The sequence below is a fragment of the Triturus cristatus genome, chromosome 3_2, assembly GCF_964204655.1.
Source record: "Triturus cristatus chromosome 3_2, aTriCri1.1, whole genome shotgun sequence".
Taxonomy (NCBI): domain Eukaryota; kingdom Metazoa; phylum Chordata; class Amphibia; order Caudata; family Salamandridae; genus Triturus; species Triturus cristatus.
The window spans coordinates 575,275,468-575,299,895 of record NC_140584.1 but is presented as its reverse complement, the minus strand read 5'-3'; the positions used below and the strand labels follow the sequence as shown (position 1 = coordinate 575,299,895).

Genomic DNA, 24,428 nt, shown 5'->3' with positions numbered 1-24,428 from the left:
CCCTTGTGATTATGATGGGGCAGAGGGTAGCCAGCCCCAGTTGGATGAAGACTCCTGCCCTGCCAGGGTTCTGCGCCTCTCCACAGTATGGGTCTCTTTGATTTTTAATAATTAGCCACTGAGCCTTTAAGTATCGAGATAGTAGATATTTTCTCATTGGTCCTTTCGTCTTTGTTCAGTAGAATAGGTAGGTATAATTGGTCTTGAAACTGTGATATTTTGATACCCGAGGTTCTCAGCATGTCTTTTCTTACTAAAAGTTCTGCGTGGAGTCCTGGCGTATTAAACGTGAATAGAGTGGCCTCGGTGATCTGACGAGAAGGAATTTACTTGAAAAGGTGTCTTCTGAAGCCACCCATGGATAGCCCTGGCAGCTCTGTGATCAGCTTAAGGATGACCGAGCAGTTTAAGGTATCGTGATTCCCCTTTGAGGAGAATAATGGGATTCACAGAACACTGACCTACTGGTGACACCATTTCTCGGCCCTTGCACCGCTGTTGATGTGATGCTTAGTTGCACATCCATTTCTCTTGTGTGGTTATTGCAGTACCCAATGCCATTTATGGGGGATTTCAACTTCATCTTCTATGGGTCCATTACATGGTTCCGAGGTGTACTGGTCGAGATCAGGGCCTCGGTAGTCCGGGCTTTATCCAGCCTCCTGATCGTCACGCCTAACCGTCTGTGACCCTTCATGCCCCAAATACTCATCAGCGAGTTTATCTATTTCTTTCCATGAGTCACTAGATTTGATGCGTGCGTGAACTTCCAAAATTCCTAATGATGACTCTGGTTGGCAAACGGCTGCCGGTTTCATCAAGGTTTTGTGAACCTCACTTGAGACTTCAATGTTTTCATTCTTTCCCTTAGTCTTTACGACCTGCAAGGCTGGTCGCGCTGATAATTCCAATGAGGATCTTGCTTGGTCTTTGTTGCCGCCTTTACAAACTCACTTCCTTTCGCATTTTCATAGGCGTGACATCATGGGCTCTGAGCTTTCCTTCTCAGATGTGAGCCCAGGTGTATCTGGCGAAGCCTTTGAAAATGTAATTCCCTGAGGGGCTTTTAATGCTGAGGTTGGGCCAAGGTTCCTGGCGCATGTAATCATGTCTACAGCGTCCTCACTGCTGCAGCTTGATGCGTTGGGGTTGGTTGTGCTGTCTTCCTCCTTCGTGGGCAGCCTGGCGTCCCACCCTCATGTTGGTTTGAGGGACCGCTCTAACTTCCGCTAGGATTCCATTGAGTAATGACGATAGCTGTGTCAGTTTGATAATTACTTCTCCACATTTGCATAGTGCAAAGTTTGTGCCCTTGTCCGTCCAATTGTACATGTGTTATTAGGTCGTTGAGATGCTGAAGCTTGTCGTCAATGCCTGAGACAAATACCGCAAAGGTATTTAATAGGTCAAGTGTATTTCCATTTTATCTACTTGATGATTAATTGCCTGAACGGTTGCCTGGATGGTGTCTAGGATAGCACCCCAAAGTAGACTGGAATCCATCATGTTCTGTCTGCTATAACCACTCTCCCCACACTAAGTCACATTCTTTGCTGGATTCCCTGAAGTCTGTGGGGCAGATTCATAATCGGGCATCTGGTCATTCTCAATATTGGCGTCAGTGGCTAAAGTTCCAGGCTGGGCTGTTCCAGGTTTAGGATCTTTAACCTTATCCTTATCCATGGGGGAAGTTTGGAAAGTGTGTGGTTTCCTGTACACTGAAAATAGGGATAGTAATGAACTCCGATGTAATGAGGGTGCGTCTGGCTTTAATGTTTCAGTGTAGTTTGCATTTGTATCTGGCCAGGTGGCGGGCATAGTTGGACTTCTTGATCCCCTCTGCGCACTGTGGTTCATAGGCGTGGGTACACATCCTGTCCTCCCTGTTCCTAGTTTCCTTTTTTGGGAGCCTATACCCTTTCCAGCAACCACTGTGGTAAGCGACTGTGGGTAAGGCCAGATACCAGGGCTAGTTGCCATTATTTCATTTTTATTACCTCCGCCGCTTTCCTTGATGGCCCACGTCGGCCTCTTAGGGATGCCATCAGTGTCCCCTGGGCTTGGATCTTGGAGCTCGGACAAGCTTGATAATATGCAGTTACTGTCCATGGTGTGGAGGTTATTTCCAATTGTCTCCTGAGAAATGAGGCTATTTTTGACCAACCAAGTCTCCCCCTTCCCCCCCCCCCCCAACCCTACCCCGGTGACTTAGATGTATTTGCTGCTATTGGTGAATTGAGTGCACCGAAGAAGTCTGATATCTTTCTAATGCCTTTTCCCAGTGTGAAGGCCTGCTGTTGCCCTGCCTGAGTGTGGAAACCAGCCCTTTAAGAGGAGTGACTGGTGGAAACACTTTACTTATAAGCACTATACCATGACCGGCTGGTCACTACATCCCTCCTAACCTTTATTAAAAATGAGACAACAAATCCAACCTGTGGGAGAGAACAAAATGACAAAACAAAAACTCAACTGAGTCCATTCATGTTGCAGGTGGGACAGGATAAGTCTACGGGTGCAGCTGGGATCACCAGGCATCACGGCACGCCTCCGTCATTTTAATCAGACTAGTCTGGGCTCGAATGGCAGTGTAAACGAAGTCCAGATTTCTCGCTCGCTAGTCCAAATTGTTGTATCTGGGCACTGTGGGTCCTGTCCCACCTGGTCTCAGTGCGTGGAAGTCTTTTTACAATGTTCCTGTGAGGGTGCATATGGAGCAATAGTGAAGTCTATTGCTGATACATCTTCAAAGGCACGCTAGCTCCATTGATAGCAATCCTCTGCAGACAGGTGATGTACCGGCTCCTGTTGAAGAATCTACCTCGGATGCCGCAGTGCCTCCAGCTGCCAGATGGTGGAGCAACTTCTGGCTTCCCTCTCTCACCAGGATTCAGCTCTCTTATCAGGATTCCTCTCTCACGCGAGTCCCCTGAGGTCCTCTTCACCGGGCTTCAACGGGACTGTGTGGACTGCGCAGTATCTCTCTGATGCCTTACAATAGGCCCATGGAAGAATCGCCACCAGTCTCACCTTCAAGTCATTCGCTCCGTCTCAAGGGTAGTTGTTCCAAGGTCGGTGTACTCCTGCCATCCGGACTCTGGTGCACAGGCATCTATAGGGCAGTCTTTGGTGGTGACCCAGTCTCCGTGCTTGCTTTTGTTGCTTCCGGATACCTGTTGTGGAGCGGCTGCATCTCTCTTGGTGGGACTCCCCTCTCATGGAAATTCCTTGATGCCCTTGCCTTTGGATTGACACAGGACTGAATGGGCTGTGCAGGCTACTCATAGGCATTGCTAAGGAGTCACTGAAGAACTCCCAACAGGGCCACATTCAAGCCTTCTGTGCAATCCCAAGGGTGGATGTTCCAATGGTTGATGTTCCTCTCGCCAGCAGGCGTAAGGTTCACCTGTGCACACTGCTGGTTCCTGGGCAGCGCCAACTATGCCTCATTGACCTCAGGGTGTTACATAGTACAGGGCTCCACTCTAGATGTTCAGTGCTCCTTGGGTATTCTTAGGGATGCACTTGATTGCAATAACACTCACAGTTCTTATTATGTACATTGTGGTGTGCCAAGTGTCTCCTACACACCATTCTATTATTATTCTTTTTCTTCACGCTTTATTGCTGTGGCCTTGTGCCACACTTTTCCTCTCCTCTTCCATCTTCCTTTCTTCCCTTCTTCTCCTCTTCCTCCAGGACCAGGCCTCTCCATTTGACGTGCATTTACTAGGACCTTCCTTGTCACGTCCTGTCCTAACTGTAGGACCGGAAACTTCTTCTGGTCGTGGACCTCTCACAGATCCTCCCTTCGTAGACCTGTCACCGGTCTTGTCTTCGTAGATTTCACGCAGGTCTGCTCATCATGGACATCTCACAGGTCTCCTCTTCACTTGAAGACTCACTCCTTGCACCTCAAGGCTACGCCGTTATAGTGCTCGCTCCTGCCTCCACTCAGGCAAGACCTCGCAGGGTCTGTCACACCCTGTTGCGATACAGGCCCTCTTCCTCGCAGGGCTCTCACTCCTGGGCTTATGCCCATGCAGTCAGCTAATCTGGTGCGGTTTACAGTGTGCTTCTGACTTTGCGCCTTCCGCGCTTCTCTTTAGGTGCGCCTTCTGCTGATGCCTTGCGCACCCGGTTCCTTCTCTTGCGGTGGCGTCCTTTTGTCACTGGGGGCGCAGTCAGCGCTCTCCTGAACGTGATGGTGGTATACGACTGCAGTGGGTGCTCATGGCCTGCCTCTTTCTCTTGAAGGCTTTCGCTAGTCTGGGGCCTCTTTGCTCCGGCCTCTTTGCTCGGCCAATGCTCTTCCCGACTTCTCTGGGGCAACCACTCTGTGGCTGTCCCTGGCTGTACTTGCTGGAATTTACAGAACTTCTTTTAAAAATGCCTGGCAGTCATCTCGACCTGGCACTGCTGTGGTACCCTGGGTCAATACACAGTCTCTTCTCTGTCCATGACAGTCCTCCCACATTGGGCGGCATATGATACTCTTGCCCAACCTCTTTGCCAGTATGTGCTCTCTTGGTGCTAACCCTAACGCAGTTCAGGACCACAGCACCCCTCTTTGCACTGCAGTAATTTCCGGCAGGCATGGCAGCTGTCAATGCTGCATTTACAGGGGTTACCACTCTCCTCTGCTGCCTTTGACGTCACTCAGTTTTGCTGTCACCATACTCTTGGCCACTTTCCTGGTGTGAGCTTCTTTGAGCATCTCCCACTACTGGGGTGCCCAGTCTGTCCCCTCTCACTCTGCCCCCACCAGTGTCGTGCTGCCCTCATAGCATCCTCTTGTCTTGGCACTCGCTGCCAATTAGTCCTGCCAACACTGCCAGGGCAGCCCACCGAGCGCTGCAGGCGCTTTTCTCTCCCCACAGGTGTCCTTAACTGCAGCAGTGACCACCCATGTCCACTAGGTGTCCCTGCAGACCTCCTCATAGGCACTGGCAGCCTTTCTCCTCGATGTTCCCTTCAGCACTCCTTTACTGAGCGGGAATGTAGGCCTCCAAACAGAGCAGAGTGACAGGGTCTCTGCAGGCTGCCACTTGCCCACGGCAGCTTTCCCATTCACCATAACTGGGTCTTTTTCACACTCTTACCGCCGAGTTCAGTACTCCAGTCACTTCAGGGACAGGCTCCAGCAGCACAGATGCTGCGAGGCCGTGCCATTCCTCACCAGCCAGTAGCCCTTGGTTGGTGCGTAGCATCATGGGGCGAGGCCCTGGAGGCCCCACCGGCTTGTGCCACGAGCGCTGCACCAGGCACCCTGGCCACCGGCTCCACTGAATGATCTGACGTCCCGAAACACCTCCGGGTGGTGCTGCCACTGCTTCTTTCTCGCGGCCTGCACCTTTCTCACACGTCACATCTGTCCCGGGCTGGTGTGCCGCCCTGACCCGCCCAGTGGAAGAGGACTTCCAACGCCGGTGCTCGCATAGATTAGGGATGCCGGTGCCAGGCATCCCTCACGGCAACGGCAGCTGCTTTGATGCCGCAGGTCACTTCGCCCACATGAGTGCGGCCTCTCACAGCACCCCACTCCAGGGTAAGTGTTTTTTCTTTTTTTTAACAACGGCTGCCGAAGCCGCCTCACAGATTCGGGGCCAAAATGGCCTCATTTCTTACCCGCTCTTCTGTGGCTGGGATGCTGACGGAACTCTTCCTCTCCCCCGTGGCAGCTACTCCCTTTCCTTGCAAGCGGATGCATTCCTTGGCCTTTCCATACTTTGAGGGGGTTCGGGGCACGTATTCAATTTGCGCCGCCCCAGCTCTTACTTTCTGGATGCCCACCCACCCTCTTCCCGCTTGTGGTCCCTTCGCTTGACTGTCGCAGTCCTTCTGTCTACTCGCGTGGGCACTTCAGGAAGGGGGAGGCTTCTCGCCGGAGGGTCGACAGCACTGTCCTGGCTGCGACACTTCACCTCGTTATCCATTTTATGAACCTCAAGCTGTAGAACTGGTTAACATCACGTCAGCCAGGGCATCCGCATGCAGTTGGCTACAAGAGCCTCACCGGGCAACGCCGGTGGCTTCTCTGTGTAGCCTTCTTCTCCCCTTGTGCTGCCTCAGTCTCCGCCTTGCTGGCAGCATGCACAGGGGAGCCTTATGCGCAGCTTACATACACCTCCCCATGACAGTCACAGACTGGCCGACCAATCACACGCGGGGATTGGCCTGCTCGTCGCCAATGTAAGGTTCGGGGCCTAGTCCCCCATACACCTAAAGTAATGACACGGTGCTGGAACTGGCACGTGTGCCCAGCCCCTTTATTGGCAGGGTCACATGACCTGTGATGGATGGAGGGATGGATGGGTGAGTGTGGAAACCAGCCCTCTAGGAGTGGCTGGTGGAAACACATTATTTATAAACACTAAACTATGACCAGCCGGTCACTACACCCACCTCAGACGTGACATCGCGTTTCCTTTTTCTGGTGCCAGTATACGGCTTGGACCTGGACTTTCCTAACCTCATCTATCTTGATGAAGGTTCCACAAAGATGTGCCTAGATGCCTGGTTACTCGTGGTCGTTTGCCTGGATTTTTTACAGCAGTGTTTCACCACTCTGGCCCTCTGGGGCTTGTCAGAGACGTGTTGTGGATCTTGGAGTGATCTGATCAGTCGCTGCCGGCATGACTTCGGGGTGGGGTATCACAAGGGGGGGGGGGGGGGGGGGAGGCGGTTAATAAAAAATAAAAAAAATAAAAAATTTAATGTCCTTGCGCCTCCTTAGCTCCGGCCAGGTCCCGTGTTTTGCTGAACAGGAAGCAGGCAGAGCAGGCGGCCTCCCTCCCCTCCCCTAAGCCAATGACAAAGCTGCAAAGGTAGCGTTGTGATTGGCTGGGACGCCAACCCCACAGGCGTCTATGGGGAGGCCATTTTCTCCATGTAGGCTGCATGCAGACTACATTGAGAAAATGCAGAGTGCATATGCAGGGGTGGGTGGCTGCTCCATTAGGGCAGAGGAGCGTCGCCCCACTGCTTTCTTTCAGTGCGAGAAGCAGAAACATATAATGGTAAAACAACCATTTTATGTTTCTGCGTCTTGCACTGCGAGAAAGCAGAAGGGTATGCCTGGTTGGGGGTGGGCGGGTCTGCTGGAGTCCAGGGGAGGAGGGGCATGCCCACACTGAGTGCGCTGTTTGGTCGGCCCCATGGCCGACCAAACCAGTCATACGCACAGAAACGGTCCGCCCAGCCCGCTTACTCAGAGAGGCAGAAGCAATAACAGGCTACACCGGCATCGACCAGGCCCGGCGTCGGGAGCAGCAGCGGTGATCAGTGACACGGCTCCAATGGCCACGCCTGCCTGCTCCGCAGTGGCTGCGTCAACCGTAATGACCAACCCTCAGCGGCCGGGAACAGCGGACGTAGTCGCCCCAATGGCCAGGAACAGCGCTGGTAATAGCGGTGATGATCACTCCGGCGATGGCCACCTCATCTGACTGCTCCGCCTGCTTCCCTCTCACACCAGCGTCAGCTGCAACTCCCGTCAGCGTCTTGTCTGTGTTATAATAAATAACTGTTGTCTGTTAAAACACAATTTGTTATAGATTTAGGTGCTTCACATGGAGAAATATACTGGTATCCTGGTCTTGGTCTTAGAAGTGTTCAGATTCAAACATAGATGATGCTGGCATCTAAATATCTGAAACATCTTTCACTTAGTGACATTTTAGGTGCTGAAATCTGACTCCTTGGATTTCAAAATAGTTTACCTCTTTTTGAATTTGCATATTTAGAATCAAACATTACTTGAACATTAGCACGGTATCATGTGGTGGTTATATTTCAGTATTCCCAATTTTTCTCCTCTTTGAGATTGAACACATAGGGCCCGTTTAAGTATTTGAGGTCCAGCCTGCAAACCACTGCTGTGGCGGTGGAAGCGCCTCCATCATGCCAACCGCTTCTTTGTCCATTGTTTTAGCATACATTTCTCCTAGAAAAGTCAACCTTTGGCATCTGGCCCACAGACAGAATGTTCTAAATAGAGTGGTGGTGGCTTCACCCTTTGGAGTACTGCCTTCCCATGCACTCCCAGTGAGGGGGATGTTTGGCACATACACTGTTTTAACAGATTTCTCCTTTATCGTTTGCCCATAAATGAGGCCCCAAGATGCAGCATTAGATACAGTTGATAAAATGTCTTTTATTTTTACCTCCTGACTGCTTCTATGGTCTTTTGAGAGGTTATGCAGAGCTTTTTTGGATTGAGATGTTCATCTTAGTAGCATTTCTGTATCAAAACATTCTAGCCATCTTTTTTAATATTATTTGGCTCTGGTTTCAATTGGGACATCAGCTTCAGCTCCTGCAGGCTGCTCCCCTGTATAGAAGTTGCCATCTGTTGACTCCGGAGCTCTAACAGAGGCCAAGACAAATATTTTACAGCGCTTCTGCAATTCAAATGTTTTTGGTTTAAACTTACCAACACCTTGCACCTTTCTTCACTATAGTCTAAATGACCAACACTGGTGACAAGGTAAACTGGTTACACACACGCTGCTTGTCTATTCTCAGGAAATCACATATCCTACCCAGACCCCAAACATTCTCAGCAAGTCTTACAATTATACAGCATTCTGTGTTGTCAATTTTTGGGAGGCGATGCTGAGCCCTGGTCTTCCTTTGTGATCCTCCTCACTCATGCTCTGCAACCCATCTTCAGGCGGAATAAAGCATTTAAAAAGTGGTCCCATGCATTAGCCATTGTGCAGCAGCCCACTGGTGTAAGCAAACCCAGAGTGCAAAAAATAGAAATAAAATTCACTTTCTCCTACCAACCTGTCCATAGCAGAAGTACGTAAAGCATTTGGAAACAGATTGATTTGCTTGCACTGTTCAAATACCTGGCAGAATCAAAACTGCAAGCCTACAAGGCATGGGCCATTACCAGTAGCAAGGAATAAAAGAAAGTGAGTTCTGGAATCACCCTACGACATAAATTACATAAAGAGACGCAAGTTATATTTAGACAAAATCAATTATAGGAGATACGAAAGCAACGAGTTATGTTAATACACCAAATTCACTTTGAACTTCAAAGAACACATTGCAAAGAAAACCGAGACAGCAATGTACCAACGCTCCCTCTTAAAGAAGTGAAATCCTACCTCCCAGAAACAACATTCCAAACCTTAGACCTGCTGCACCTAGATAGAAACAACAGCCTTCCCTGGAGTCCTCCTACATCATGCTGCCTCTTCTGAATTGCATCTTACATGTGGTAGCATGTCTCATCAAAGGCTAAAGATTTTGAAATATTTGTCTCCAATCTTGGTGGAACCACACCTTCCAAGCATGCATGATCGTCAAGACATGCTTCACATGCAGGTCCACTAGAACCAGCACTCTTCTGTTACTCGTCAGAGAAATGAACTCTCTTCACTCGACAATGCTGACCCAAAAGCAAATATATCTCAAGACTGTATCAAAAACTGCAATACATAGAAACCCAGAACACAAGCCTTCTGCATCTATGATCCCAGGAACTCGAACAACACCCCTATCAACTTGAGGACTGACCCAGCCCATATTCAATTTAGAAAGGAGCAGAGGACCCACCCCGCCAGAGATCACAATATTTCTATGTGATATAATTTACCACCCCCATAAATTGTAAATTTGCGCGTTACAGAAATATTGGTATACATAGTGCAAACCTTGCACACACAAGTCAGACTGCTTATGTTTGCTCGCAAGTGGCCCCACATACATCATGTATGCAATAAGCAGCTGGACCCAATATTACTGTGTTCAGCAACTTGGCAATTCTGGGTCCATAACTTGCATCTGGTATTGTTTAGACTGGTACCTATTGCACAGCACCCTCTTTCAAAGTGCCTCTACTTTTGAGTTCTGGCTGCCCATAATATGGGCTCTCTGTCGGAGATCTTTTTACTGGAGTAGCCGTAGTTGTGCGTGCGGGTGTGTGGGGATGGTGGGTGGTGTGGTGAGGCTAAAAAGACCTGTAGGAACCCCAAACGGTTTATTAATGGGTCCTGCGGGTCTGGTTAAAATCTAACGGGGAGTGGTGCCTAAATAGCACTCTAAAAAGGTAGGGGAAAGGTAGATAGTTCTGTTACTCTCGACCCGTATGTGATAAAGTTAGAGTGAGAGTGAGAACGTGAGGTGGGTGGTCAACATGTTTCGCGCTTCCCAGCGGTCCCTAACGGATCCGTAGCGCTTCGTCAGGACCAAAAGGAAAGTGGTAACAAAATTTGATATAGGTCAGAATGTATCCTATATGTCCATAGTATAGGGATCACGTTTTATTCGAGTCCCTATGAGCGAACCTAAAAGGAAAGGGAGGAGAAAAAGGGGACAGGGAGACAAAAAAGGGGAGGCAAAATGAAGTGGTCAACAACATCTCCAGGGGGCGTAATACATGTCCCTGGTATCAAAACGAGTCGGTGCGGAGAAATACTCGCATCATGGTTGTGCCACATGCCAGGGGAGGGGGGCGGGTGCAAGAAAGACTAGTGGTTCTATCAACTCTGTCGGTATACGGGTCACGCAAGATAAATCAGTGCGGGACACATGCATAGTAGACAGCTCCACAGTGTAAAGTTCATGCAGGGTATCAGGGGGCATAACTGCATCCGTTGAGCTGGTGTCTCAAAGTTGACTAGTGACCAGTGAGACTACTTCTTGACGACATGCCTCGTGGTCTGCCCTAGTACATGGTGAGTCATGCAGGGTTTCAGATTGAGGTATGATAGGATCGGTATCTGAAAAATGACTTTGTGTCGAGTGTGATAGCTTATTAACGACATGTCTAGAGGTCTATCTGGTGAGTGAGGATAACGGAGCCGGTGAAATTATTCAGCAGAATCCCGTGATCACGACTATTCTACATAGTGGTGGTGTGGCAATATACTGTTTATAGACAAACTGGTAAACCTACCCAATGTTTAATGGGTCCAGGCTATACCGGATAAGGATCGGCTGGGGCGGAGGGCGCCAGCTAAAAAAGACAACCAGCGTAGTTTTACAATAAACACTTCAAGGGGAGCGGGAAATTGTTAAAAACGCCAGTAAGGCTAATCTTGGTAGAGTAGAGATAACACAAACAAACAAATAGTAAACCAGGCCAGTTGGGCTAACTGGGCAGAGTAAGGATAATTCAAACAAGACTAATAAAGTGGCTGCAAACAGGTACTTACTCACGCCCCGGGTATTCTGCTCTGAACACCTACGTGCCTCCAGGATCGCCGGTAGTTGACACGGTTTTGGAGGCACTATTTATGTCCAAAGTTGATTGGGTGTTCAACCCGGAACAGCTGCGAGTGTCGTGGAAACAGAGGCGGGACTGTGTTTCACGAAGTTGTGGATGGCGGCCATGTTTGAATGGTCTAGAAGTGTCAAGGAGTAAGAGTCTCCGTATCGACGATTTAGAAGGGGGGAACACATGAGTGTGTCTCGAGGGTGTGCGTGGCGTATGGACCCAAAAATAAAAAATATAAAATATAAAATAATAATAAAAGTGCCTCAGGGTCACGCAGTGAGTTGGTTGACTGGTAGCACCTCTAGCTACTGTGGTTAGCACGTCGGCCATATTGGAACGGGTCTGGAAGATATCCCAAAGTGTGTATATTATTGAAAGATTGCATGGTCTGGATACAGGCACATGGGTTGGTACAATTGTGTCCGTTCCAAATTAACGTGTCATCGTAAGGGTGTCTCTGTGTCAAAGATCTTAGAAGACATGTGTGGACATGGTGATGCATAAATACAGCAACCGTGTGGTGGTCCCAAAAGCCGGGCAGTAGAGTGAGGTACTATCATCCCATACACTTCTGGGATGGGAGCGTCGGCCCTGGTGGGTACGGGACACTGTTCATGTGTGTGTGTGTGTCAGCAGAATGGCTGGATAAGTTAGGTCATACATAGATATGGTGGTGTCTGAGTGTGATTGACCTGAGAGGTACAAGTGATCTGACACTCAGTGCTGGAGGTGGGGATACACAATTAATAAGGGTCCGTAGACTACAGATATCTGTGCACAAAAAATCTCATGTGTCCATACAATTAAAAGCTGTAGTAATCTAATTGTAAACGGGAAGAGACCCGCTGTTATCGTCAGGAGATAGAAACACATATAGTGACTGTCCGTTGGGTACAGGTGTCAGTACACAAACCCTCTCAAGTGTCCATACATTAAACTGCAGTAATCTAGATCCAAATGATTAGAGGACCGCAATAGTAGTCTGGAGATGGAACACAGGGATGGAGCTACAGTCAAAGCAGGTAGGTGTCAGGTCTGCAGTGGGTGGTGGAGTAAGGTTATGATAGCTGGTATTATGGATTGAGAGAACTCCATGGGATGTCGTCGTTGAGACCTGTGACATCAGTGCGGAGTCTGAAGACCCAGCGTTGTTCTGTTATGAACAGGTTGGTTGGTGTCCATGAGGGATTGTGGTCAATCACAGTCCATTTGAGACTGTCAGGGGAATGGTTGTGTTCCAGGAAATGATTCTGCAGTTTAGTCTGTGTTTTCTTGCACCGTATTGTACTCTTATGTTCTCCGATGCGGGTTTTGACAGGTCTTGTTGTCATGCCTATGTTTCGGAGTCCGCACGGGCAAGTAATCAGATAAATGCAGTTTTTAGTATTGCAGTTGGTGTGGTGTCTTAATTGCCAAGGTCTGGGAAGTCCCAGATCCAGCTCTTTCACAGGTTTTGTCTGGTGGCAGGTAGTACAAGAACCACATGGGAAATGGCCTACAACCGGGGGTAGTGCCCACAGGGTTTCTCGTGGTTTCCTGTTCTTTCTGGGGCGGGTATGCACCAGGATATCTCTTAGGTTCTGAGTGCGTTTGAACGAAAAGAGGGGGCAGGGACCGGGGTCAAAGGAACCAGTTTTGAGTATTTTCCAATGACGTTTCACTATCCTCTGGATGTTGTTTGAGAGAGGGGTGAAAGATGTCACACATGTCAGTGCCGTGTTCTCTGATTTGGTCCTTGTTTCTAAAAGTGCATCACGGTTGTTATTCCTAGCCCTTTTGTGAGCTGTTTTAATGATGCTGGTGGGATATTTCCTGGTTACAAGATTCTTTTTCAGGATGGCAGCTTGAGCTTCGAACTCATTGAGGGTGTTACAGTTCCTTCTCAATCTGAGGAACTGTCCTACTGGGAGGTTGTCCCTCAAAGCTTTCGGGTGGTGGCTCTGATAAAGTAGGAGGCTGTTCCTATCAGATGGTTTCTTGTAGTTCGTGGTTAGTAAGCAGCCATCTTTCAAGGATATAGAGAGATCCAGGAAGGGGATCGACTCGTGAGAGTGGGTACCTGTGAATTTGAGGAAAGGGTCGATCGTATTCATCCATGCAAAAAAGGCAGCGCATTCGTCTGTACTCCCCCTCCAGAATACAAGGATGTCATCAATATATCGCCGCCAAAGAAGGATGTTGTCTTGGAAGGGGTTGGTAGGATTTTGAATTTTGTCTTCCTCCAGCTTGGCCATGTATAGACAGGCCAGGCTCGGCGCAAATGTGCTCCCCATGCATGTGCCCTGTATTTGATGGTACAGTTTGTTGTTGAACTCGAAAAAGTTTTCTTTAAGCGCGAGTTGGGCACATTCGCAGATGAACGGTATGGGAGTAGTATATGGCCATGGATCGAGAGAGTGTAGAGCATCTTCTAGGACCATCAGAGTGTCGTCCTGGGGTATATTGGTATATAATGCTACTACGTCTAGGGTAACCAGAAGATCGATCGTGTCAGGGGAACTGAACTGTTGTATCAGATTAAGTACTTCCACGGTATCTTTCAAATAGGTAGGGGTTTTTTCTACGAGAGGTCGTAGGAAGAAATCACAGAATTTACTTAGTGGTTCTAATACAGAATTGATCCCTGACACTATAGGGCGGCCCGGGGGGGGGTTGGTACCCTTGTGGATTTTGGGGAGACAGTAGAAGAATGGAGTGCGTGGATTGGTTTGATTGAGAAATGCAGCTTCATCATGTGAAATCCAATCTTCAGCTTCGGCCTCAGTGGTGATGTTCTGTATTTTAGTCATCAGGCGTTTCGTCGGGTCCACGTTGATAGGTTGGTAATATTGTATGTCGGCGAGTTGGCGTTCGCATTCTGCTTCATAGACATCCTTGTCCATGATGACGATGGCTCCACCCTTGTCAGCAGGTTTAAGACACCACACCAACTGCAATACTAAAAACTGCATTTATCTGATTACTTGCCCGTGCGGACTCCGATACATAGGCATGACAACAAGACCTGTCAAAACCCGCATCGGAGAACATAAGAGTACAATACGGTGCAAGAAAACACAGACTAAACTGCAGAATCATTTCCTGGAACACAACCATTCCCCTGACAGTCTCAAATGGACTGTGATTGACCACAATCCCTCATGGACACCAACCAACCTGTTCATAACAGAACAACGCTGGGTCTTCAGACTCCGCACTGATGTCACAGGTCTCAACGACGACATCCCATGGAGTTCTCTCAATCCATAATACCAGCTATCATAACCTTACTCCACCACCCACTGCAGACCTGACACCTACCTGCTTTGACTGTAGCTCCATCCCTGTGTTCCATCTCCAGACTACTATTGCGGTCCTCTAATCATTTGGATCTAGATTACTGCAGTTTAATGTATGGACACTTGAGAGGGTTTGTGTACTGACACCTGTACCCAACGGACAGTCACTATATGTGTTTCTATCTCCTGACGATAACAGCGGGTCTCTTCCCGTTTACAATTAGATTACTACAGCTTTTAATTGTATGGACACATGAGATTTTTTGTGCACAGATATCTGTAGTCTACGGACCCTTATTAATTGTGTATCCCCACCTCCAGCACTGAGTGTCAGATCACTTGTACCTCTCAGGTCAATCACACTCAGACACCACCATATCTATGTATGACCTAACTTATCCAGCCATTCTGCTGACACACACACACATGAACAGTGTCCCGTACCCACCAGGGCCGACGCTCCCATCCCAGAAGTGTATGGGATGATAGTACCTCACTCTACTGCCCGGCTTTTGGGACCACCACACGGTTGCTGTATTTATGCATCACCATGTCCACACATGTCTTCTAAGATCTTTGACACAGAGACACCCTTACGATGACACGTTAATTTGGAACGGACACAATTGTACCAACCCATGTGCCTGTATCCAGACCATGCAATCTTTCAATAATATACACACTTTGGGATATCTTCCAGACCCGTTCCAATATGGCCGACGTGCTAACCACAGTAGCTAGAGGTGCTACCAGTCAACCAACTCACTGCGTGACCCTGAGGCACTTTTATTATTATTTTATATTTTATATTTTTTATTTTTGGGTCCATACGCCACGCACACCCTCGAGACACACTCATGTGTTCCCCCCTTCTAAATCGTCGATACGGAGACTCTTACTCCTTGACACTTCTAGACCATTCAAACATGGCCGCCATCCACAACTTCGTGAAACACAGTCCTGCCTCTGTTTCCACGACACTCGCAGCTGTTCCGGGTTGAACACCCAATCAACTTTGGACATAAATAGTGCCTCCAAAACCGTGTCAACTACCGGCGATCCTGGAGGCACGTAGGTGTTCAGAGCAGAATACCCGGGGCGTGAGTAAGTACCTGTTTGCAGCCACTTTATTAGTCTTGTTTGAATTATCCTTACTCTGCCCAGTTAGCCCAACTGGCCTGGTTTACTATTTGTTTGTTTGTGTTATCTCTACTCTACCAAGATTAGCCTTACTGGCGTTTTTAACAATTTCCCGCTCCCCTTGAAGTGTTTATTGTAAAACTACGCTGGTTGTCTTTTTTAGCTGGCGCCCTCCGCCCCAGCCGATCCTTATCCGGTATAGCCTGGACCCATTAAACATTGGGTAGGTTTACCAGTTTGTCTATAAACAGTATATTGCCACACCACCACTATGTAGAATAGTCGTGATCACGGGATTCTGCTGAATAATTTCACCGGCTCCGTTATCCTCACTCACCAGATAGACCTCTAGACATGTCGTTAATAAGCTATCACACTCGACACAAAGTCATTTTTCAGATACCGATCCTATCATACCTCAATCTGAAACCCTGCATGACTCACCATGTACTAGGGCAGACCACGAGGCATGTCGTCAAGAAGTAGTCTCACTGGTCACTAGTCAACTTTGAGACACCAGCTCAACGGATGCAGTTATGCCCCCTGATACCCTGCATGAACTTTACACTGTGGAGCTGTCTACTATGCATGTGTCCCGCACTGATTTATCTTGCGTGACCCGTATACCGACAGAGTTGATAGAACCACTAGTCTTTCTTGCACCCGCCCCCCTCCCCTGGCATGTGGCACAACCATGATGCGAGTATTTCTCCGCACCGACTCGTTTTGATACCAGGGACATGTATTACGCCCCCTGGAGATGTTGTTGACCACTTCATTTTGCCTCCCCTTTTTTGTCTCCCTGTCCCCTTTTTCTCCTCCCTTTCCTTTTAGGTTCGCTCATAGGGACTCGAATAAAACGTGATCCCTATACTATGGACATATAGGATACATTCTGACCTATATCAAATTTTGTTACCACTTTCCTTTTGGTCCTGACGAAGCGCTACGGATCCGTTAGGGACCGCTGGGAAGCGCGAAACATGTTGACCACCCACCTCACGTTCTCACTCTCACTCTAACTTTATCACATACGGGTCGAGAGTAACAGAACTATCTACCTTTCCCCTACCTTTTTAGAGTGCTATTTAGGCACCACTCCCCGTTAGATTTTAACCAGACCCGCAGGACCCATTAATAAACCGTTTGGGGTTCCTACAGGTCTTTTTAGCCTCACCACACCACCCACCATCCCCACACACCCGCACGCACAACTACGGCTACTCCAGTAAAAAGATCTCCGACAGAGAGCCCTCCTGAAGGGCCCGTGAGGGACTGCAGCGCCACCCCCACGAGGAGCAACGCCCGATGATGATGCTTTGCACCCGCAAGGGTGTGTGAGGGCACTTGGAAATCCACCCAGGAGTATCTGGCCTACACGTTAGACATCACCGCGAACCTTCACAATCACCATTATTTTCCCAACCCCCCAGCAGTTCACCACTTTGGGACTGCCCACCATAGGAACTGGTACCATTTTGTGTATTTAGCTAACTTAGGAGCGCTGGTACAGGACCTCCTTCTTAACTCCTGCTTCTGGTCCCCCCCTCTCAGTGTGTTTATGCCCATAATATGGGTCACTGATTCTCCTGACACCTCCCCACCCATGCTCAGTGTTCCTCTTAGACTAACCTGCTGGCTGTTCCCTGTGACAGAATTGCTCATTTCGGGGGCAAAGGCTTTTCTATTCTAACTGCTAAGGCATTGAACGTTCTCCTCCTTGCTTGCTTTTTTCTTCACTCCTATTATTAACTAATCTTCTACCCTCATTTTTCTGTTATTTGCATCTTACTCCTGCTTGAGCTTGCACCTGTTCTAGACTAACTGCTAGTCTGTATCAGTCCGTTTCATTCATTCAGCAATTCATTCCCTGTCACTTCATGGAAATGGTGTCTAAACAGTCTGCATTAGGGTTCAAAGACATTCGTGCTAGCTCTCACTGATAGCTTCTTTGTAAACCACCCTAATTTGATGGGAGCTTTCCCCCAGTTGCAGTGGAAGAATAGCTAGTTTTTTACCCTCGCTGGACACTAGAAACCACAGCAATTCACTGAAGGTTCTTGTTATTTTTATAGGAAAGTACCTTTTATGATATGACCAGCTGGGAAATTAATAAGTAGAATCGCTTCCATGAATGCACACCATTACATTTTAAAATTCCTACTACTTGCTTTTAATCTTTTAAGGCATGCATTTGGTATTTTTTCACATCTTTTTAAAAATGCATTTAGCTTTCTACTTGGATGAAACCATGGATTCCAAATGTCCCCTGACAGTTAAAATGAAGTAAAGGGGGTGTGTAGAAATATTACTTATCTGAACTAGAAGGTATATTCAGGCAGGTTTTAGACAACACCTCACATTATCTTGAATCGAGAAACATTGAATTTAACACTGGCAAGTGGAGTTGCTAATTTTGTTGCCTATTATTCCTACCACTTATATTTTTCATAATCTATCTCTAAAAAGTGTGAAACTGTAACTCCCTTTTCCTTTAAATACCTGCTGACTGCTAACTCTACCTGACACTGTGTAACCGGCACGAAGGGCCCGGCCACTGAGGTAAATCTAATCCAAAACAATCCTTTAGCATCTAAACCTTGTGAAGGCGTTTGCATCCATTAATGGATTACCAAGGGGAACAGTTCTATGCGTAAGGCAACAAGGCATTGGTTTCTTCATTGGGACCCTCAAGTGTTGTTCTGGGTAATAAACAATGGGGCTGTTTGCAGTACTTTTAATGTACCTTTACATTTTTCTTTCAGAATTGCACGTTTTTCAAGCGTTCATCATCTTTCTATTCATATATCTAAAAACTTTGGAGCAGAACAAACGAAGATCCTGTACATTGGCCTGAGAGGCGAATGGACAGAGGTACGTGACAATGTATATATGTGAGGGACAGAGGTAATCCACAGAAAGGAAGTTTAGCTCAGGTGAAGGTTTGCAGGGAGGAACACGTTTTGGTGATCTTGAGTAAAGAAATTCTTTAGTGCCTCTGAGTCTTTGTGACCCTTTGGCTTGAGGCTGCTGTGTGGGGGCAGGCTAGCTATGGTGAATAAATGGGGAAAAACAGGAGTGACTGTGACCAGGACAAGCCAGTGGTAGCCTTTGAGCAGGAACTCGATACAGTGGTTGTGTTGTGGTGACTGAATGGGAATTAACTCCGCAGTCGTAAGTAGATCGGGTTTTTGTGAGCAGACATGGGTGGTTGATAGTTGGTTGGGCAGTGATGATTATGTTTTGAGATGGTCATTGATGGGTTGTGGGCAGAAGCAGGCAATAAGTAGGCACAGGCTCTGAGTGAGGCTATGCAGAGATTTTGGAGACTGGGTGGAGTATGACTGTGTGGGTGGTTAGGGTGGCTTTGAGTATGTAGATGCATGTATATTACTGCCTGCAGGCAAAGTTGCTGTCAACTTGGTGAGGCGAGAGTTGCTGTGAGCAAGCAGGGCCGTTTCTACCATTAGGCAAGACTAGGCGGCTGCCTAGGGCGGCAAAGGGCTAGGGCGGCAAAAGGGGGATTTTTTTTTTATTTGAACCTACGAAAGTAAAGCTAGGCGGCCGCCTAGTCTTGCCTAATGGTAGAAACGGCCCTGATAGGGGAAAGATAAGGTGGGTATTTGTGCAAAAGAAAACGTGAGCCACACACGCTAACCAGCTGCTTCAGTAGCTTAGCAATGGAAAACTGAGTTGCCCTACATCAGAGTAAAGGGGCGTAGCTCTATGGTGACAAACGTGCAAGGTGGTATGTATACTCCAAGGCCATCTTGGACTAGATTTGCATAGTCTGATGTGAGAGTTTCAAATTTAGTATGCGTAGGGGTGAAGGGGTTCCACTGTTAGGCCTTATTAACCTTAACTAGCTGCCTAAGCATTATTATAACTGCTTCGGCAAATTAAATAGTAGCTCAGTGCACCTTTTCTGCACTTTATTTTGAGATGTAATTCTATTTCATTTTTCTTCCGGACGAATAATAATTACTATTGTATTTCTCGAACATCATACCCCACGTTAGCGCTAGCATACTTGGAAAAACTAAGGTAATTGGCGTAACACTTGTTTTAAAATACAGCAACAAATCACTCATTTCAAGATGGCGACCACGCATATACACTACTCGGGCGACTCTATGAGCTCCAGAATATTTGCGCTGAATTTCAGACTAAGAGGCAGTAGACAAGTTTCCTGGGTTCGGGGAGAGAATGGGGTTTGCAGGGCCAGGGCACGTCAAAGGATTGTAGTGAAAGTGAACTAAGTTCCATCTTCCACTCGGAATACTGTGACTGTTCTTCTTGCCCTCGTACCTGAATGTGTACAATGGAGTCAGACGTCTCGGATAGCACGGAGCTCTCCCTCATTGACAGGCATATGATATCACTAGGTATGTAACTGTTGCTCGTCCTGCAACAATTCACTGCGGAGTTTAGTGAAAACCTGCTTTGATTTTCTGCCCCACACCTCCCTTTGTTCAGCCCCTAGACCGCCCCTAGTTGAACTATTAAAAATGGTTATTGTTCTCTTTCGGAATTCTGGGTTGAAATATTGGCAGCTCAATGAACTTTGCGACGGTTGTCATAATAATAGGCTGTTCGTGACTAACAAAAATGAATGTGTCCTCATGCTGTAACGCAACTTGTGCTCGTTTAAAGCGCTCTGATACCCAATACTTTCGGGTCAAGATCGCGCTATATAAAACTCCGTAAAAAAAAAAAACTGACCACTAGCCTAGTGTCATGCCCGATACTGTCATCCGGTAGTGACTGTTTAGGCCAATAGGCCAACGTCAATGTCCACGCTGGGATTTTTGAGCCACTGCTTACCCTGTTAAAAGTAAGACTACAAATCCCAGAATGCAATGCACAGATGGCAGCAAACCCGTGATTGGTTGAAGGTGTTTCCCAACATGGAACCACTTTTCAACTATGGTGAAGTGTGCATTCTGCCTTGCACCGGCTCAAATTCTGGTCAGGATTACTCTCATAGCGGTACCATGCACAAGCTTGTCAATAACTTCTATTCACAGTGCCAAGAAGCAGTTAATTCTGTGTTGTACGCCAAACTTTAATAACGTCTTGCCATAGTCTCTGATTAGTGCAGATTTGAGGATCATGAACTATAATCTCCCTGACGTGGAAATCTTTTAATTGTTATGATCAGCCTCTATTAAATGGATACAATGGTAGATGATAACTATTTCAGGTGCCTCAGTGAAAAAAAACAAGCGTTGGCAAAACCACTAGGTCTGGCCTTGGAAGATGGTGCAAGTTACTATTTTTGTTGTTTCTGGTTTTGAAAACGAAGTGCACTTGACGCCTCGGTGGTATTTAAACACAAGGCTCTATTCGGCATCCGTGTACATAGTTCTGTGAGTGTATGGCTACAGTAATGGTCTGGCCTGGGCCTTTCTTTGAGGTCGTTTGCAGGACTGACTGTTGTGATCGTGTTTCCTGATAGTAAATGTGAGTAACATAGAAGGGTTCGGCAGTAGAGGGTGTGCCTCTCTAGCCTGGAAGACAGGGGGAGAGAGTGATGGTAGGAAAAGGGAGGGGGCGGCATGTTTCAGTTCTCGCCTAGGGCGGCGAAACACCTAGAAACGGCCCTGTGAGCAAGCATTGGCAGGAGGACTGTGAGCAGGGATGAGCACAGCTGGTTGCAAGCTGGTAGTGTTCAGACATGGCTATATTGGGTGCCAGGCTCATGTTCTGTACCCCAAGTACGGAAAATCCCCTTTGCCTCTTTAAAAAAATAATTTCACCCACAGGTGGACCGGCATCCCCTGTTCCTGCTGCTCACTAACGAAAGTGTAGAGATGATCTGGAAATTAATAATGTTTCCTATAACCAAGATGCATTTAAAAATGCGTATTTACAATAATGTAGGGCAGAGGGGACAGGGTGGAAGCTAATCCTATTACACTGTACACCACAAAAAAGTTTGATGTATATGGATTATGGAACCAAGTATTTTATGTTCACATACTGTAGAATTCATGTTTTTTTAATAGCTTTCCAAACTATTGCCCAATATTCTTGTACTTTTGATTAGTTTCTGAAACATCTTTCAAGAGTTTTGTCTACATAAGTTCAATAGGTAACAGAAGCTTGTTTGAAATAATGTGGGTCGAGGAAGAGGTATCCTGAAATAAAGTTGGAAAAGTTCGTTATCATGTTGCGGTCAATGGCACTTTCTAACAAATCCCACCATTCTAACTCCCAGTTGAAAGCGATTTAGGTGGCATTACAGCAGCTGGTACAAGGACCACATTGAGTTTGATTATAATGCTATTATGCCCATTGATCAGTTTTCCCACTGCGAAAAGACATCTGCAGGAGTGCTAACGATGGTGGTGGCGGCTTGCACCTACCTCGTCAGTGGGGATTGTATTCTGGGTTTGGGGGTTTCTGGATAAGGAAACCGGCACATTCAAGGAAGCAGTGTACACAGTTTCACTCCTTGCTTTCGGTCTCTGCTCGGCGAGATGGAGCTCCTTTGGTTGCACCTGGTACCTGTTGGTTCTGATGGTCAGTCCTCCACTTCTATATACTCTTCAACATGCCCTGTTGCAAGTTGGGGGTCTCTCAGGTCTAAGATAGACACCTATGACTGAGAAGGGATTTCCAAGCTTTGGGCTATGCCCGCCTGCGATACAGCTAACCAGCAGCTTTCCAGGATGCAGTGCGGGAAGTTCCTTCTTTTGAAACCTAACTAGTGAAACCACCGCAGCAGGCCACGGAAGTCCCAGAGCCCCGAGCAGCTTTGTACCCGACGGGTTCTTCTAGGTGGCCTATGTACGGACCTATCCCTGACGATCTAGGTGGTCCCCTCCCCACTAATCTCCTCCTTGCCACTTTAGGCAGTGCCTCTTGCTTATGAAGGTTTACACTACCAGGTATCATGAAGCAGAACATCCTATTCAAGGTTTAGGCTACCGGGTAACGTGAAGCTGCCACACTATTGTAACCAGTTTTATGAGTTTAGAAGGACTGGCTTAGCTGAATATTTGGTCTCCGAATGAGGCTCCTACCTAGCCCATTCAAACCAGAACCATTTCAGACACAGCCATTGGAATGGCAGCTAGGTAAATGACCAGCACTAGTTTTCACAAAACTTAACACAGCTTCACATAGATATGTGATTGAACATTCTCGTGGAGCATGAAGAGAGGCAATCCAATATATTTTTTCCATACCTGCTTTTGCTGAATTATTAGTTACTGCAAGAAAGCGCATTCCATTTTAACCCGTACACGGTCTGCATACAAGACTGGTAATCTCAAAGCACGTAGCTCATGAAACCGGTTGGCTTACCACGATGAGACAGAGCATGGTGCAGTGCCTTGCATGCCTAGAATGGCACGGGTTCCAGCAACAGTGTGAGACAGCTGTATTCTTGGTGGCTTGCTCCATTAAGCGGTCAGGCATACTGTAATTGATATTGCTGGGGGCTGCTAATGATGCTGAGAGAAGGGATTGAGAGTTGATGTTTTGTCCTTCCTTGGACTGAGTGAGTGGAAAAGCATTGGATCTGGGATTTGGGGCGAGGGAGAATGGGCAAGTGAACAGCGCTATATATGCGAAGGGTAGTTAGATGAGTTTGTCCAGGAATTGCAGGTACAGCCGACTAAGTTACTTGCTTCTTTGTTTCAGGCTCAGCGACAAGAAGTGGTCATCTGTAACTATGAAGCTGCTGCGAACCCGTCTGATCATTCAGTCCAACAGGTCATGCCTCAGAGCCACTTTATTGCCTGAGCCCAGCAAAGGCTAGTTTGAATCTTTAAAACGAGGAGTCGCCTTCTTAATTGAGCACTGCAGGTCTTCAATTCTGAAGAGGTTATCCCTTGTGCATAACTGCCTCTGTGCAGTGAGGAACAGGAGGTGCAGAGGAAACACTGTTGCATCTTGCCTATGCGTGCCTTCAGTTATTGTTTGCGTCACGTGATTATTGACTGGATTTCATTTGACATTAAAATTTACCAAAACTATGAATGCTAATTTTCTCTTCAAATAAATTATTCTCTGCCTAAGAAAGGTAGTGGTAAACTCCTTACTTCCAAAATTGCAAATCATGCACCCTCGTTCTCTGGTCTGCTCCCTTACTTGCCAATCTTATTGTCACCAACCTTTTTCTGATCCTGCTTTCACCAGATTTGGACATTGATGCTCCAGTCTCTGAATTCCCATGGACCCGCTTTTGAGACTTTATCCTCCACTCCCTGGGCTTCCTCAGCAATTTTCCAGGTATGCACAGAAAAGGGCACATTCCATCTTTCTCTAGCTTTTACACATGTTGTGTAGACCTGGACTGATCCCCACAAGCAAGAGTGTCTGGCATCACTCCGCCCTGCTTGAAAGAGTGGTGGTCCCTCCTGGTCATACCCCACCTCCGGAATGAGAGTGGTGCACCACAAGCCCTCCTCTAAAGCAGGACTTACAAATACTAACCTGGTAAACTGATGTTTAAGCTAAATGCTGTGGCATGTGGAAATGAAACCCTTGACACTTTGTTGTAAAATTTTTATTAAATATACAATTCACAGCATGAGATGTGAAGTGAATGAAGCATTTCTTCTTGGAACTGTGACTCACTTGCGTCATTGTAATCCCTTATCGGGGAAAAGTAAGATATCCTACTAGGTGAAAGGGGAGTTGTTGAAAGAGTTACCAGGAGGAATTAAGGAAGGGAACTTAAGGGTATCTTGAAGTAAGGAGAAAAGGAGGATGTTGGTGTAGAAGTGTTATTGGAATGACTCCCAAAAAACAAATACAAAGAAATA

The 24,428-nt window shown here is 47.3% G+C and overlaps 1 protein-coding gene across 2 annotated transcripts in view; it reads left to right on the top strand.

Annotated features, from left to right (window-relative positions):
* Positions 1-24,196, top strand: part of PITHD1 (PITH domain containing 1) — a 55,808-nt gene extending 31,612 nt beyond the window's left edge. For both annotated transcript variants that reach the window (XR_014979944.1, XM_085648316.1), the window contains exons 5-6: positions 18,417-18,525; positions 23,302-24,196. Coding sequence is in view for 1 of the 2 variants with exons in the window: in XM_085648316.1 (XP_085504442.1) it covers positions 18,417-18,525; positions 23,302-23,403 (211 nt within the window). In the remaining variant the exon portion in view is untranslated. The remainder of the gene's footprint in view (positions 1-18,416; positions 18,526-23,301) is intronic.
* The last annotated feature ends 232 nt before the right edge of the window (positions 24,197-24,428 follow it).